This window comes from Carettochelys insculpta, chromosome 9 (genome assembly GCF_033958435.1).
Source record: "Carettochelys insculpta isolate YL-2023 chromosome 9, ASM3395843v1, whole genome shotgun sequence".
Lineage (NCBI taxonomy): Eukaryota > Metazoa > Chordata > Testudines > Carettochelyidae > Carettochelys > Carettochelys insculpta.
This window is the reverse complement of record NC_134145.1, coordinates 36,834,543-36,852,851: the sequence shown is the minus strand read 5'-3', so window position 1 is coordinate 36,852,851 and position 18,309 is coordinate 36,834,543. Positions and strand designations below refer to the sequence as shown.

Below are 18,309 nucleotides of genomic sequence, written 5' to 3'. Positions count from 1 at the left end.
AGAAGGAGGGAGGACCCTGATGTGGGAAACCATAAGAACGTTAATTGGCCTCAACTGGTTGCAACATACTAGAACAAATTTTGAAAGAGCGTATAATTAAAGACAGAGGTAAATGGTAATTGGCATAAAATACAGTAAGATTTTACAAAAGGTAGGTCATGCCAAAGCACCCTGGTCTCTTACTTTGAGAAGATAATTTTCTAGTCAAAACAAATGCACTTGATTTAAATTATTTAGACCTCAGTAAAACATTTAGTATAGTTCCACATGGGAAATTGTTCATTAAATTAGAAAAGATGGTGGGAGAATCAAATAGTGATGGTTAAGGAAGTGGTTAAAGGGGAGACTACAGCCAGTATACATGAAATATGAGTTATCAAGCTGGAGGGATTTCACCAGGGGAGCTCCTTAGAGATCATTCTTCGGACCAATCTTATTTAATATTTCATTTTATGACCTTGGCACAGGTAGAGTGTGCTGAAATAATGTGCAGATGACACAAAGCACTGGAATAACCCACAAGGAGATGTGGGTGACCTTGAAAACTGGAATAATAGAAATGGGATGAAGCTTAATTGTGCAAAGTGCAGGGTCATACACTTAGATATTACCAACAGGAATATTTGCTGGGGATTTATCATGTGAAAGAGAGAGAAGAGAAGAAAAACCAGGGTGCATTGGTGGATTAAAGGATGACTATAAGATGCCAGTGTGACAGAGCCATGAGAAAAGCTAATGCAATCCAAGGATGCAGGTGGCAAGTTATTTCCAACAGAGATAGAGAAATAATATTACCATTGTACAAGGCAGTTGTGAGACCTCAGCAGAAATACTGTGTGCAGAGGAGCTGATAGCCACTATGAGCCCTGGGGCAAGAGGGGGACAGCGCTGCACCACTGCAAGGGGCAGGACCTTTGGCGTAAGGGGCAGGGCAGAGGGCAGTCAACCTTCAGTGCTGCCTCTTTCCCCACCCCCACAGGCCTATGGAGTGCCATGCCAGCAGCAATTCAAAGGGGCCTGGGGCTCTGGCTGCCACCACCACTCCTGTAGCAGTGGCAGTGGCTGGGAGCTCCACTCCCCTTGAATTGCCAGGCCCCAGTGCATTTGCCCCCTCTTGTCCCTTCCCATCTGTGGACCTGACTGTGTGCAATTCTGGCCTTCCAGATTTAAGAAGGATTAATTCAAACAGCAACAGGTACAGAAAAGGGATAAAGGAATGATTAGAAAAATAGAGAATTCTTCTTCGAGTGTCCCCGTGGGTGCTCCACAATAGGTGACGGGCTTGCCCGGCGCTGCAGATCGGATCTTCCAAGCAGTTTCTGCCGGACCGCACATGCGCCGGCGCGCGCCGCTCCCTTGCGCGCTCCTGGCCATGTACGCGATCCGGTCCCCGCCAGTTCCTCTTAACCACCGTCGGCTGCAGACGGAATCCGACTAGGCTAAGGCCAAATAGCGTATTCAACGACTTTATCTGTTTTTCTTTGAAGTTTTTTCAGGTACTTAGGCTACTACAAGTTAGCCGGTTGTTATTTTGCAAAAAAAAAAAAAAAAACAACAAACTACGAGCGGGACAGCTTCAGTCCAGTCCCAGTAACAAGCGCCGGAGGCCAGGAGCTAGGGCCATCAGCCCTCCTGCTGAGGCAGGCCATCGGACGGGGAAAACGGCACAAAGAAGGTGCTAAGTACCCGCTTAAAAACTCAAAGACTCACCAACAATGTCCTCTTCAGGCTTTAAAAAATGTGAGTCCTGCCGAGAGGCGATGCCAGCGTCCAATGGGCACAGTCTGTGCATAAGGTGCCTGGGGGAGTCCCATGTGGCACAGAAATGCGCCTTCTGTGCTAAATTAACGACCAGAGCACGGAGAGACAGGGAGATGCGGATTAAAATGCTGCTTCTTGATAAGGCCCTCCAGCCAGACGTGCCGGAGTGGCCGCAGCAGGAGGGACCCTCCAGGGCCCTTAAAAGAAAAGCTGCCTCCCTCACTCCATCAGCGCAAAAACGGAGGAAAGTCTCTCCAGCCCGATCCCTGCCGGCAGCAACAGTGAGCGGGATGGGAGGAGCAAGCAGCCCCCAGCCGCAGCAACAGCTGATTGGCGGCGGCATGGAGAGCCACGTGGAAGCGGCTCAGCCTCCGATAATCAGCCAGCCGCCCCGCACCGCAGGCAGGGCGGTGGCTAAACAAGCGCCGGTACCGGCGGCACTGCAGGCAGCGGCATCGACCCCCAGGGAACCGGCGGTGCAGAGCGCGCAGGCACGTAGCCTGCAGGCACAGAAGGACACCGCACGTGCGGCACCACCTTCGAGAGTGCCTAGCATGGTGCCGACGGGGCCGGGATCCCCTGTGCGTCAGGGGGCGGAGTTACCTCCTCCAGGGAGGGGGAAGGCTGCACACAAGAGGAGGCATTGCAGCCCCTCTCCGGACAGGGCTGTGGAGCTGCTTTCTCACAGCCCTCCCCTCATGTTGCAGACTCCAACCAGAAGGCAGGGGTCCCCCCTAGCCTACCCGGAGCCCCCTTCTCCATTTTTACAACCAGCCTCACCATGGCTGGCACCACCTTCACCCTTCCTGGGGTTTGAACAGCTGGACTATTATGCGAAATCGCTCTCTCCAGTGTCTCGACGATCTCCCTCCCCCAGACACAGAGGGTACGCACCAAGGGAGTGGTCTAGGTCACCTTCCCAAGAACAGTGCCTATACGGCCATGGTCGCCCCTACCACGCGGGGCATAGACACCGTCGGCAATCTACTAGGGAAAGATCCCCACAGACTATCTCGTACCCCCGAGGGCAATTGCGACCGGGGACAGAGACTCAAGCATCTCAGGGGGGACTGGTCATGGAACCCCAAGATTTTCCCTCGCAAACCTCCAGCGAGAGGGTGTACCATCACCAGCGGGAACCGGAAGGGTCCAGAGAGACGTACCCCAGCGGTTCCTCGCTCTCCTCCCCGGACGAGGCTACGGCCCTGGGGGACGTCCATCCTACGGACGATCTCAAACAGTTTCAGGAGCTGTTTAAGAGGGTGGCCTTCACGCAAGGCATCCAGACAGCAGAGGTGCAAGAGAAACACCATAAGCTCCTCTAAAATTTGAGACCTCCGGCCTCCTCCAGAGTAGCAATACCGCTTGATGAAGCGATCTTAGAGTCCGCCACTACGATATGGCAGACCCCTGCAACTATTCCGCCTGTCCAAAAGAGAGCAGATAAGAAATACTTCGTGCCGGCAAAGGGCATGGAGTTCCTGTTTAGCCACCCACAGCGGTTGGTCGAGGAACTGGCGGGGACCGGATCGCGCACATGGCCAGGAGCGCGCAAGGGAGCGGCGCGCGCCGGCGCATGTGCGGTCCGGCAGAAACTGCTTGGAAGATCCGATCTGCGGCGCCAGGCAAGCCCGTCACCTATTGTGGAGCACCCACGGGGACACATCTCGAAGAACCACCGTTACTACGGTGAGTAACTTCTCTACTCCCGTAAATGGAGACTTGTGGAGCTTGGCTTGGTCAGCATTGCAAAATGAAGGCTGAGGGGAGATATGTTGGCACTGTGTGAATACATCAGAGGGATAATATGGGGAAGAAAAGGAATTACCTAAGAGCCAGTGTTGGCACAAAAATAAATGGATATAAACTGGCCACCATGAAGCTTAGGCATGAAATTAGACAAAGGTGTCTAATTATCAGAGGAGTGAAATTCTGGAGCAGGGGAATAGTGGCGTCAAACAATTTAACTTGTTTTATGACTGAACTTGATATTTGCTTGAGGTGGTGGGGTGAGGGGTATAATGAGATTGCCTAGAATAACAAATGGCCCAGCTGCAACTGCTATGAGCAAATATATCCAACAGCCAGAAAGGGGGCACCAGATGGGGAGCTCTCTGACTTAATATAGAGAATACTTTGCTGGGATCTGGTGGATCGGTCTTGACCACATACTCAGATTATAACCACTTGTCATGTATGTGGTTGTGAAGGACTCTTTCCCCATGTTAGATTGGCAAATGCCCTGTTTGTTTCACCCCCCTGCCACACACACGCCCCTTTCTGTGCATCACGGGAGAGCATACATCACTTCTGATTTCATCTACAGTGAATGCTGGATTCTCCTTAACTTGAATTGTTTTAGTCAAGAGTTGAGGAGTTCAGTCATTTGGAGAGAGGGATTATGAGCCTAATGCAGGAGGTTCTAAGGCCTGCAACATGCAGGAGATAATACCAGTATGGTGCTTTCTGGCCTTAACACAAAAGAACATCTTTATTTCTATTACCCCTTCCCTTGCATTACATGTTGAATGAAAGTGGGATATTTTTCTGACAATAATGTCCACTGGAAATAAATCCTTTCAAAATATTTCAATAGAGAGCTACTTATTATTTCCAAAGGAATTTGCTAAATAACAAAAAAGTGTTTTCATTTTAAAATGTTAGCTTCAAATAAACAAACATGTTTGCTTCATAACAAGATCTAATTTTGTTCCATTGTGGTATTTCAAAGCAACAAAATATTTTTAAAGATTTTATGCGGGGACTAAAAATTTGGGAAAGACCTTATTTTTCATGTTTTTTACTGTTTAATATAAGAGTTTACTATTTTAAACAGAATAAAGATACTATAAAAAGTAGGTTTTGCCACATTTTTCTTACTGTTTCACAGCTTTTCCTACCTCCAGAAGGAAATAATGTTTCAATATCTGACATCACTGGGTCACGCAATTTGAGACACTTCAGCTATTTCTACATTGCCTTCCGTTTTCGAAAACGGAATGCAAATAAGCGAGATTGGAAATTCAAATGAGGCAGGGATTTACATATCTTGTGCCTTATTTATATATCCTTGTGTGATCTTGCTTCCGGAAGAGGCTTTTCTGGAAATAAAAACAGCTGTGTATATGGGGTTCCTTCAGAAACAAACCCCATTTTCGAAAAAACACTTCTTCTGATTCTGTTTCCAGAAGGATTCTTTTGAAAATGGGGTTTATTTTCAAAGGAACCTTGTCTACACCACTGGTTTTGCTTACTGAAAAGCCTCTTCCAGAAACAAGATCGTGTAAGAATGTGCAAATGAGGCATGAGGTATGTAAATCTGTGCCTCATTTGTATTTCCAATCTTGCTCATTTACATTCAGCTTACAAAGCGGAATGCTGTGTAGATGTGGCCCTTGAAGGGAACACATTTTTAGAAAGTGTTAAGCACCTTCTGATAACCACCCAACAACTTTTGTAAAAAGTAAAAATGTAATAAAAAATTCAGAATGAATATTTTTTAGCTAGGATCTTCTTATTAAAAGAAATTAAGGTGTTTTACCATAGTTCTTAGTTGCAAAAATATCAACAAATTTTGCCAAATTATTTTTCAAAGGAAAACATAGTTAAATATTTGACAAAACCCCATTTCTCTTTCCCCATCCCTATTTACTACAACCTCAGCTAGTTCCCATCTAGGCTACAGTCAATACTGAGTCTGCATTCACCGAGACCTGTCCTTAAAGGACCAATATGCCTTGTAATTCCAGTCACATCAAAGGGACCACCTCAATCTAAATCAAGAATAACAGAGGAGAAAATATGAAAAATTAGTATTTGTCACCACAGGTGGATATGTTGATCCACTCAGTATCATTGGAGACTTTGGAGTAAGCATCAAGAATAGATTGTAGCTCTACACAGCAGTCTTTTTGATTTCTAAACATGGAATATATGCCAATATCACGAATCTAGGACTTTCTAAAAATGAAATAGTCTTTGCATGACTTTTCTTTTTCCACAGATGGAACTTGCAAAAGAAGAAAAGTGTGAATTTCTGCCTTGCCTCTCACCTCGAAAGGTTGCAGTGAAGGGTGGACGAATTGTTGCTGTGGAATTTGTTAGAACTGAGCAAGCTGAAGATGGAAGCTGGATTGAAGATGAGGATCAAATTGTCCGTTTCAAGACAGATGTGGTGATCAGTGCCTTTGGTTCAGTGTTAGGTGATCTTAAAGGTAGGTTATCTTCAAGGTAATGCTCAGATGTATTTTATTCTGATTTTATTTTAGTACCATTAGTATTCAGTTTTGGAACTTTGGCTTTTCCTCTCCTAAGTGTTGTCCTTCATTACAACTGGGCAAAGGGATTGTGGGACAGTGGAATTGGTCTTGTTGGTCTAAATGTTCAACAGTGAGAAGTAATTTGGGCTGGTGCCTTATTTTTTTGATTGTCCAATTTGAGATATTTTAAGGAGACCTAGTTTTTAGAAAGTGTTGACCACCTGTCTTGTGATATGTCCTTTAATGTTGTCTAAAGATGAGTGCTCAAGGTAACTAATCACTTGAAGGCACCTTTGTGTGTAAGTTATTAAGTAGTGTGTTAGAATATATGGGGCTATTACTGTGCAACATAGGCCCTAAATTAGAACCAAGTTAAGGAGGTCGAGCCAAAATCCAGTCTTTGTTATTTCTGAGATACCATGCGGTCTGGTATCTAACCATGAGATATTTGCAGATCATCAACCTTTGCAAGTGCGGTTATTTTGGAAAAGTAATCCTTTTGTGAATGACGTTATAGGTTAAGGCTTAGAATGGAATGCTCTAATCATAGAATCATAGAACAAAAGATCTGGAAGAGACCTAAAAAAGCCATTCAGTCCAGCCCCCTACTCTAAGCAGGACCAAACCCATCACATCAGCCCCGCCAGGGCTTTGTCGAGCTGAGACTTAAAGACCTCCAGGGATGGAGACTCTACTACTTCTCTTGGTAGACCATTCCAATGCTTCACCACCCTCCTAATGAAAAAGTTTTTCCTAATGTTCAACCTGGACCTTTCCAACCGCAACTTGAGACCATTGTTCCATGTTCTTCCATCCGTGACCACTGTGAACAGCTGCTCTCCAGCCTCTTTGCAGCCTCCCTTCAGTAAGTTGAAGGCTGTTATCAAGTTCCCCCTCAGTCTTTTCATCTGCAGACTAAACAGTCCCCATTCCCTTAATCTTTCTTCATGTCATATGCTCCAGCCCCCTAATTATTTTGTTTGCCCTCCGCTGGACCCTCTCCAGTGTAGCCACATCCTTCCAATAATTGGGGGCCCAGAACTGGACACAGTACTCCAGATGCGGCCTCACCAAAGCCAAATAAAGAGGAATAATGACTTCTCTGGATCTACTGGCAACGCTCCTCTTGATGCAACCTAATATGCCATTAGCTTTCTTGGCTACAGCATCACACTGTTGACTCATGTCCATCTTCTTGTCCGCTACAACTCCCAGGTCCTTTTCTGGAAAACTACCACTGAGCCAGTCGGACCCCAGCCTGTAACAATGCTTGGGATTCTTCCGGCCCAAGTGCAGGACTCTGCACTTGTCCTTATTGAACCTCATCAGATTTCTTGCAGCCCAGTCTTCCAATTTGTCTAAGTCAGTCTGGACCCTGTCCTTACCCTCCAGCATATCTACCTCTCTCCCTAGCTTCGTGTCATCCGCAAACTTGCTGAGGGTGCAATCCAACTCCTCATCCAGGTCATTGATAAATATGTTGAACACAACAGGACCCAGAACCGAACCTTGGTGCATTCCACTAGAAACTGATCACCATCCCGACATTGAGCCATTGATCACTACCCTCTGGACCTGACCTTCTAGCCAGCTTTCTATCCATCTTACCTTCCATTTATCCAATCCACATTCCTTTAACTTGCCGACAAGAATATTGTGGGAGACCGTATCAAAAGCTTTGCTAAAGTCAAGATAAATCACATCCATTGATTTTCCCCTATCCACAGAGCCAGTTATCTCATCGTAGACACTAATCAGATTGGTCAGGCATGACTTGCTCTTCATGAATCCATGCTGACTATTCCTGATCACTGTCCCCTCCTCCAAGTGCCTCAAAATGACTTGAGGATTTTTCCAGGGTCTGATGTAAGACTGATCAGCTTATAGTTCCCTGGATCATCCTTCTTCCCTTTTTTAAAGATGGGCACTACATTTGCCTTTTTCCAATCATCCAGGATCTCTCCCGATCTCCACGACTTTTCAACGATAACAGCCAAGGGCTCATCAACAACATATGCCAACTCCCTCAGAACCCTCAGATGAATTAGGTCCGGGCCCATCGATCTATGTATGTTTAGCTTTTTTAGATAGCTCCTAACCTGTTCTTTCCCCACCAAAGGCTGTCCACCTTCATCCCACAATGCATCACATATCACATTAGTCCAGGAGCTGTCATTGTCCGTGAAGACAGAGGCAAAGAAAGCATTAAGTACTTAAGCTTTCCCTACATCATCTGTCACTGGGTTACCTCCCGCATCCAGTAGGGGCCCCACGCCCTCTCTGATCACCTTCTTCTTGGTAACATGCCTGTAGAAACTTTTCTTGTTATCCTTCACATTCCTCGCAAGTCTCAATTCCAGTTGCGTTTTCGCCTTCCTGATAACTGCCCTACATTCTCGAGCTATACGTTTATACCCCTCCCTAGACATGTGTCCCAGTTTCCACTTTTTGTAAGCTCCCTTTTTGTGCCTAAGTTTTCCAAGGATTTCCCCAGTAAGCCAGTCTGGTCTCCTACCATATTTACTTCTCTTACTGCGCATTGGGACAGTTTCTGTCTGCTTTCAGTAGGGCTTCCTTAAAATACTGCCAGTTTTCCTGGACTCCTTTTCCCTTCATGGTAACATCCCAGGGGATTCTGTCCGTCAGGTTACCGAAGGAGTCAAAGTCTGCTTTTATGAAGTCCAAGGTGGGTAATTTACTGCTCTCTTTCCTTCCTTTGGTCAGGATCCTGAAGTCTACCATCTCGTGATCACTGCTTCCCAGGTTGTCCCGCACCTCTACCTTCCCTATTAGTCTCTCCCTGTTTGTAAGCAGCAGGTCTAGCCACGCACAACCTCTGGTCGGGTCCTTCAGCACTTGCACCAAGAAGCGATCCCCAACATTCTCCAGAAATTTCCTGGACTGCTTGTGTACCGCCGTATTGGTCTCCCAACAGATGTCAGGGTAATTGAAGTCCTCCACGATAACGAGAGCCCGCGATCAGGAAACTTCTCTCAGTTGTCTAACAAAAGCCTCATCTACCTCATCATCCTGATTTGGTGGCCTGTAGCAGACACCAACCACCACATCTCCAGTGCTGCCTACACCATTAAGCTTGACCCATGGATTCTCAACAGGCTTTTCTCCCTCTATGTACTGGATTTCATAGTACTAACTGACTAAATATACATAAAACATAGTGCTCTCTTACATACAGTGCAACCTCTCCTCCTTTTCTCCCTTGCCTGTTATTTCTGAACAGTTTATACCCTTTCATGGCAGCACTCCAGTCATGCGAGTAATCTCTCCAAGTCTCTGTTATTCCACTCAAGTCATAGTTCTTGGACTGGGCCAGGGCTTCTAATTCCTCCAGCTTGTTACCCAGGCTTCTGGCACTGGTGTACAAACACCTTAGATAACCAGTCAATCTCCCCGCCCTCACTACTCAAACCAAGAATCCACTTTTGTTGTATATTCCTCTTTGCATTTCTTCCCGGCCTCCAAGTTTCTTTCTACCCACAGGGTTTCGGTCCCCTTCCCCCAGTGAACCTAGTTTAAAGCTCTCCTCACTAAGTTTGCAAGCCTACTTGCAAAAATGGTCCTTCCTCTCTTGGTTAGGTGGACCCCATCTCTTCCCAATAATCCTTGTGCCTGGAACAGTGTCCCATGAACAAAGAATCCAAAGACCTCTCTCCGACACCACCTGCGTAATCATGCATTTACTTCCTCAATTTGACGGTCCCTACCTAGCCCTTACCTAGCCCTTTCCCTTCGACAGGAAGGATGGATGAGAACACCACTTGCGCTTCAAATTCTTTGACCCTTCTTCCCAGCGCCACATAATCCACAGTAACCCGCTCAAGGTCAGTCTTAGCCGTATCGTTAGTTCCCAGATGCAGAAGTAGGAAGGGGTAGTATTCTGAAGGCTTGAGCAGTTTTGTAAGGCTCTCAGTCACATCCTGAATTCGAGCACCCGGTAAACAGCACACCTCATGAGACTGCAGATCCGGTCAACAGATGGATGGTTCAATCCCTCTTAGGAGGGAGTCCCCTACCACCACCACCCGTCTTTTTCTTCTGGGGGTGGTGGTCATTGAACCTCCCACACCTAGGACTACATATCCCCCGTTCTGCAGTAGAAGCAATTCTCTTGCGATTTTCTTCCTGTGAGGCTCCTTCCAAAGCATTCACCACCGCAGAACCACTGGAGAGTGCCTGAAAGCAATTACTTATCTCTATATCAATGGGGGACTTGTGTACCGTCCTTCTTTTTCTTCTAGAAGTTACATGCTGCCAGTTCTCCACTTCATTCCTTACCACCCTCCCCGGTTCTTCCACCTGCCATGCTTGCAAGATTAAATGCTCCCTTCTGTCAAGGAAATCTTCATCCTCCCTGATGGAGCATAGGGTCAACACTTGAGCCTCCAGTCCTCTAATTTTTTCTTCTAAAATGGAGACCATTTTAAAATGATTCTTATGCATTTCAACTTCCTGCATTTCCCCCTCCCCCAGCATCTTAAAGATCCTTCGGCCCTTATTCCATATAAGTAACTTTCTTGTCAAATTAATTTGGTCTGCAAGAGAAAATTTAAAATACACTATGTGCAATCATTGTAAATTCAAGTGGTTTTCTGAAAATTAAGTTGTGCCCTCAGTGCTTCATACATCACTGAAAAAGGATGATACAGAAGCAGAATGTAAATTGGCAGCTCTGTTCTTAATGCAAGAAGACATTAATACATCTTGACTAGACATAGCTATATAGGATCTTTACTCTTCCTCTTGACATTAGTAAACTAAGCAATTATAACTCTAAAGATGTATAGAAAAATCAAGATGGTCCTGACCCAAAACTTAAGATCCTCATGTATTAAATGCCAAAGACATGTGACTCCATAGAAGAGAAATGGACCACAATAAATGGAGCCTGAACGGGGAGGTATTCATTAAAGGTGTTCTAGATCTTGGACATCCCAAAGATGGACCTGTGCACCTCCTCCAATTATAGTTATAGTGGGAAATTACTCCCTAACATGTAATCCTAGAAAATTCTTGGATGCCCCAATGCTGGAATGGACCTGGCTCACACAGTGTACTTCTTCCTATTTGCTGCTTTAAAGGGCTTCAGAAAATAAAGTTGCAAAAAATGTGGAAATCCTAGTAATATCACTCTGGCTATGGAGACTTTAGATTCTTCTAGATCATACAAAATACCGCTTAAAACTTTGTAACATGGCTCAGACTTCTCAGGCTGCTCAGTCACAGACAAAGTAGCAAATCCAAAGCAATTCAAGCTGAGCCCAGAAGTACATTTGGTTGTCTTGTAGCTCTACACAAGGACATTTTTACCTGTGCTGCTTGCTTTTTTGGGGGCAGGGGGGGAGATGCTCTTCATATATGTTCTTGGGGAAAAAAATAAAGATGTGATTGTGTGTTTTCTGGAACAAATGGTGGAATAAGATTTTACTAACCTTCACAAGGAAGACAAAAGTTAAATAATGAAGAGGAACTGCAAGAACTTTTTGACAATTCCAGAACATTGCTGACAGCTGTCAATAGAGCTGTCCATTACACAAATTAGATCTCCAGCACTTTCCATTCTAGAATAGTCATACTGAAGAACAATGTTCACCATTTTTAATCCAACATATTGTCACAGGGAGGTTTTAGATTCTCTACTGCAATAAAAGAAACAAGGCAAAGTCATTCCTTCGAGAAATTGGTAAATTTTATTTCCAGATATTCACTTATTGTGTACAGAACCAGTGATTTTTGAAAAATTAATTCAAGATGTGCTGCTGCCTTCAAGGAAATTGCATCCATTGTCCTCAGTAATGCTCATTCTGTGCAGTTTCCTGTCGTGCAGTTATCTAAGGGTCAAAGGAGTACATCAGAAGGAGCAACCCTTCTAATTGGTATGCTGTCATATAGGCCATGTCTACACAAGAAGCCTCTGTTGACATAAGTCACTGTCTGAAGGGATGTCTCAGCAAAACTTCTTTCGACAGATTGCATCTACACATAAAAGTAGATTGAAAGAGCAATCCACTCTGTCAACAAAGTGCAGCCAGAGTGCCTGGCCTCCTCTCATTGGAATGGCTGACCAGAAGCTCTGCAAAAAGGGCTGCCTGGTGGACTGGAAGCCCTGTCCATTGACAAAAGGGCCCACTCAGTATCTGCGCGGCTGTTTGTTGACAGAACACCATTGAGAGAGGCATTATACCTGAACAGGAGAAGTATAATGCTGCTGGTGGATGCGCTGGGTTTTGTTGATGGACTGTTGACAAAGGACATTTGGTGTGTAGATGGTCCCTGGTTTTTCCTGGTAAAAGCTCAGTTTTGCCAGGAAAAGCCTCTTGTGCAGACATAGCCATAAAGGAATTAGCATCTCTGCTGCTTATGCACTATCAGTCAATCTTGGAAGGAAGAAAGGATGAAATTGAATTTGATAATGGAGTCATAAGCTACTATCTTGCTGATGTTTGTTTTAATTAGGGAATATTTTCAGAAAGCTGTTTCAAATTTGTCATCTAGCTTTGCTACTAGAAGGTTTTTGGAAAGGTTTTCTCAACTCAAACATATAGCGGCCACACTACCCACCCCCCTTTCGCAGCGGGCATAGTAATGAGTCACTTTGGCAGATACTAATGACATGCTGCTCTGAATACGCGCCACCTCGTTAGCATAATGGCAGCAAAACGCACTTCAAAAGTGACAGTTTCGAAATGCACACCACCTGTGTAGCCGGGGGCCCTTCTTCCCATTTGGTTTTGGAAAATCCCATTTGGTTTTCAAAATCAGGGGGTCATTTCAAAAGGCCCCCAGCTACATGGGTGGTGTGCATTTCAAAACCGGCACTTTCAAAGTGCGTTTGGCTGCCATTTTGCTAATGAGGTGCTTCATTAACATCTGCCACAGCTGTTGCCTCTCTCAGTGGTAGATTCTGTTGATTGTTGGATGCTAGGCTACAACTTTGAGCCAGGCTTTGAGCCAAGCCTAACCAGCTAGCAGCTCTCTCTATAAGAAGGGAGCCTTCAGCGAACGCTGTGAGCAGCGAACAGGGGCAGCTGCTAACAGGGAAGGGAGTTTGCCTCTGGGCAAAGCATCCTAGAGGAGCTTGGGTGAGTGTGGGATTTGGGGGGCTGTGTGGTGAGCTCGTGGGTGAATGTCTGTCTGTCTGTGCAGCTATGTTACTTTGCAGAGAAGGGCAGTTTGATCAGCTGCCTGTGTGCCTGAGCTTGTGTTGTGCAGAGAGGAGCAGTTTGCAAGGTGTGAACTGGGGGAGTTCCCTGCCTGGTGAGCCTTCAAGGGATGATTAGACTGGAGGCAAGGCTTTGAGCCAGGCCTAACCAGCTAGCAGCTCTCTCTATAAGAAGGGAGCTTTCAGCGAACACTGTGAGCAGCGAACAGGGGCAGCAGCTAACAGGGAAGGGAGTTGCCTCTGGGAGTTTGCTGAGGCAGAAGCCCCATGTTTGTTGTCCTTTTCAGGTATGGTGTTCCACCTGTGCCCTGCAAGGCAGCAGTATCAGGAAAAGGAGTCTCTGAAGAGAAGAGCCTGAAGAGCGATGGGGGAAGGTGGACCTGGGGGCACTGAGAGCAGCTGCGGGGAGAGGGGCCAGTGCAGTGAGGAGGGCGGACATGGGAGCAGATGGGGGTAGTGGGTTGGGGAGGGTCCTATGGTGATGGTAGCTGGGGGAGGGCAAAGGTGGGGAGGAGGGTCCCGGGGATATGAGGTCATTGCTCCACAGAGAGCTATGGTGACTTGTGGTGACAGGGAGGTATGAAGTAGTGGGATCCTTAACCACATTCACCACACCCCACTGCCTTGTGGGTTATCCTGGGAAGGAACAAGGCTAAGGGAGTAAACCCTGACAGAAAATCCGGAGTGGAGTCCGAAGGCGGTTCTGTGTCAGCTTCTGGCACTGTCCTGGCAACTCCTGCAGCTGAACTGGTACCAGATGTGGAGGTTATCCTCTCCTTTGGACTATATCAGTAAAGCCAATAGGGGGACACTGGTGTCTGGGCAGCCCAGAGTCTCCATAATAAGTGCCCAGGCTCGCGCCCGGAGAGGTACTCTGGCATCGCTAAACAGCGTTGCATCAACATGGGAGGCAACAGATACCGGTTATAAGCTCTTCCTCGATTGGCGTAGAGAACGAGCGCCAGGGGTTGCCTTCGACGGTGGGAGAGATCCTCGCATCTCACTGGACAGTCACCACCTGCCTCAAGCTGGGCAGCCCCCAGCCAATAGGGTACTGTCCTGCCACAGTTCACCTGCCTCTCTGGGTGCGTGAGGCTTAAGGTTCCTGAACCTGACAAGTGACTGAAATTTGGGCACCAGGCAAACCAATAAGAAAATAACAAGAAATGTGAAACATCAACAATTTAAGCTTGCTTGCTGGAATGTGCGGACCATGCTGACCGGCTTGACTGAAGATCTTCAGGCCATCAGTAGCACCCGAAAGACCGCTGTCATCAACAAGGAACTGAAGAAGCTCCGAGTTGATATCGCTGCACTGCAAGAGACGCGACTCGCAGATTCGGGATCTCTCAAGGAAAAGGACTACACATTTTTCTGGCAGGGTAAAGCCCAAGAAGAACCCAGGGAGTATGGTGTTGGCTTTGCCATCAGAAACACCCTTCTACAAATGGTGGAATTAGTCATGGGCGGATCAGAAAGACTTCTTCGGATCACGCTTCAAAGTTGCGCCGGTCCCGTCCACCTGATCAGCGCTTATGCTCCAACCCTGTACGTCACACCAGAAGTAAAAGACAAGTTCTATGACGTGCTTAGTGCTGCTGTAGCACAAATACCTGGTCGTGAACAACTGTACATCTTGGGTGACTTCAATGCAAGAGCTGGAGCTGATTGGGCCTCATGGCCTTCCTGCTTAGGACACTTAGGTGTGGGAAAAATGAATGACAATGGACAGTGTCTCCTTGAACTGTGCACGTACCAGTCTGTGCATCACAAACACATTCTTCCAAACAAAGCCACAGCACAGAGTGTCATGGAGACACCCACGCTCGAAGCACTGGCATCAACTAGACGTGGTCATCACTAGGTGTAATAACCTCAAAAACGTCCTTCTGACATGCAGCTATCATAGTGGTGACTGTGATACAGATCACTCACTAGTTTGCTCCAAGCTCAAGCTCAGACCCAAGAAGCTGTACCGCTCTAAACCTGCTGGAAGGCCCCGCATTGATGCCAGAAAGACGGCAAACTCGGAGAAAGCTGAAAAGTTCAGAGAGACCCTCCAGGAAAATCTGCTCAGTGGCCCTGGTGGCGCCGATGTGACATCCAAATGGCAACATCTGAGGGATACAGTTTACAACATGGCCTTGTCGGTGTTTGGAAGAAGAGCTAGAAACACGAACGACTGGTTTGAAGCTAACTCTGATGAGATGATTCCAGTCATTGAAAAGAAGCGTGCTGCACTCCTGGAGTACAAACGCTCACCGAGCCAGAGTACCCAGCAAGCACTTAGAGCAGCCAGAAGAACAGTACAGCAGACAGCCAGGCGCTGTGCCAACAACCACTGGCTCCAAATATGCAGCAGCATCCAGACCTGTACTGACTTTGGTAATCTCAGAGGAATGTATGAGGGTATGAAGATGGCATTAGGACCCACCCAGAACAAGATGGCACCTCTGAAATCCAAATCTGGTGAAGTCATCACTGACAAAGCCAAACAGATGGAGCGCTGGGTTGAGCACTACTCCGAGCTGTACTCACACGAGAACGTTGTGGTTGACGCAGCCCTCGATGCCGTCAAGCTCCTATGAGTAATGGACAAACTGGATCAAGAACCGACTGTGGATGAACTGAAGAGAGCCATGGACAGCATTGCAGCAGGAAAGGCCCTGGGCCAGGGTGGTATACCACCAGAGGTAATCAAGTGTGCGAACACGCTCCTGGAACCCCTAGATGAGCTACTGAGCCTGTGCTGGAAAGAGGGTGAGGTTCCACAGGATATGCGTGACACTAACATTGTAACGTTGTATAAGAACAAAGGAGACAGAAGCGACTGCAACAATTACCGTGGAATCTCCCTCCTAAGCGTCACTGGTAAACTGTTCGCTCGCGTCATCGTTGGCAGACTCCAGAAGATTGCTGAGAGGGTGTACCCCGAATCGCAGTGCGGATTCCGCGCAGAGAGGTCTACCGTTGACATGGTCTTCTCTCTAAGGCAGCTGCAGGCGAAGTGCAGGGAGCAGAGGAAGCCACTCTACATAGCCTTCATTGACCTGACGAAGGCCTTTGACTTGGTCAGCAGGGATGGTCTGTTCAAACTGCTCCACAAGATAGGCTGTCCTCCACGGTTACTCAAGTTGATCCAGTCGTTCCACGAAGACATGAGAGGAACCATCCAATATGACGGCCCATTATCGGATGCTTTCAGAATCAGGAGCGGCATCAAACAAGGATGCGTGCTTGCTCCGACATTGTTCGGGATCTTCTTCGCACTCCTCCTGAAGCATGCCTTTGGATCTTCAACAGAGGGCATCTTGCTGCACACAAGATCTGATGGGAAACTGTTTAATCTTGCAAGGCTGCAAGCTAAGTCTAAGGTGCGGGAAGTCCTCATCAGAGACATGCTGTTCGCAGACGATGCTGCTGTAGTGTCTCACACAGAAGACCAGCTTCAAAAACTGCTGGATCAGTTCTCCAAAGCGTGCAAGGACTTTGGGCTTACCATCAGCCTAAAGAAGACAAACATACTCGGTCAGGATGTTGCTGAATCCCCATCAATCAGCATTGACAACTATACATTAGAGGTTGTCCACGAGTTCGTTTACCTCGGGTCCGCCATCATTGACACCCTGTCGTTGGACACTGAGCTAAATAGGAGGATCGGAGAAGCAGCCACAACTCTGTCCAGACTCAGCAAGAGAGTGTGGAATAACAATAAGCTGTACACCCACACCAAAATGCAAGTCTACAGAGCCTGCATCCTCAGCACCCTCCTTTATGGCAGCGAGACTTGGACCCTGTATGCCCGCCAGGAAAGAGGCTGAACGTCTTCCACTTGCGCTGCCTCAGGCGCATCCTTGGAATATCATGGAAGGCCAGAGTGACCAACACTGCCGTCCTCGAGCAAGCTGGAATCCCAACCATGCACACCCTCCTCGGGCAGCGTCGGCTCCGCTGGCTTGGCCACGTCCACAGGATGAATGATGGAAGGATTCCAAAAGACATCCTGTATGGGGAGCTAGTCTCTGGCAAAAGACCTCCCGGATGCCTCCAGTTGCGCTACAAAGATGTCTGCAAGAGAGACCTCAGAGAGGAAGACATCGAGCTGGACAACTGGGAAGAACTAGCAGACGATCGCAGCAGATGGAGGCAGGGGTTACACAAGAGCCTTCAGAAGGGTGAGATGAAGATCGGACAGCTAGCAGAGGAGAAGCGAGCGCACAGAAAGCACAATAAGGACTTGCCAGACACCCACTACATCTGCAAGAGATGCAGCAAGGACTGTCACTCTCATGTGCGTCTTCATAGTCACAGTAGACGCTGAAAATGAAGTCCTCAATTGAAACTATAAAGGGCGTGATCCGTAGTCTATGCAGACTGAAGGATGCCTACTAGGCTACAACTTGCTTCCTGCCCTTGTCTGTAGGTATTTCCAGATGCAATCTTGATTTAGCTTTGACTTGATGGGCTGATTGGGTCTTATCTAACAGTTAACACTGCAGTTTTGAGCAATGGTCATCCAAAGCTAACAGAATGAGCTGCTACCATTTGAACTAAAGCTCTATAGCTGTTGGCAATAATAAAGCATATCCTTTGTGGATTTGCACAGGGAAGGACGAATAACACAAGTGTATCAGTGAAATACTCTAACTATAATCTTTTCAAAAGGTGAGGTACTTAATGCCCATTTGCCTGTTAGGTTGTCCATTTGTGAGTTCCGTTTAACAATGTGACATAGTGTGAGAGGAACAAAGGTATAAATCAGACAGATCATGGAGGCTGTGCCCTCACTGGCCTTCCCTTTTGAAAGGGGCATGCAAACGTGCCAGGTTGAAAATGCAAATGAGGCATGGATTTGCATGTCCAGTGCTTCATTTGTATAATGGCAGCCACTCATGTTCCAAAAGTGCTGCTTTAGAAACACAAAAGAGCAATGCAGGTGGGGTTCCTTAGAAAGGAAGCCAGGCTTTTGAAAGCGCCCTTCTTCCTGAAAAAAAAATAGAAAGAAGAGTTCTTTAGAAAGTGGGGCTTCCTTTCGAAGGAACCCTGTCTACATGGCTGTTTTGCATTTTGAAAGCAACTGTTCTGGAATGCCGAGTAGCTGTCATTATG

At 46.9% G+C, this 18,309-nt stretch overlaps 1 protein-coding gene across 2 annotated transcripts in view; it reads left to right on the top strand.

Annotated features, from left to right (window-relative positions):
* Positions 1 to 18,309, top strand: part of DPYD (dihydropyrimidine dehydrogenase) — a 725,075-nt gene that overhangs the window by 374,522 nt on the left and 332,244 nt on the right. For both annotated transcript variants that reach the window (XM_075002998.1, XM_075002997.1), the window contains exon 11: positions 5,765 to 5,975. In XM_075002998.1, coding sequence (XP_074859099.1) covers positions 5,765 to 5,975 — 211 coding nt within the window. The remainder of the gene's footprint in view (positions 1 to 5,764; positions 5,976 to 18,309) is intronic.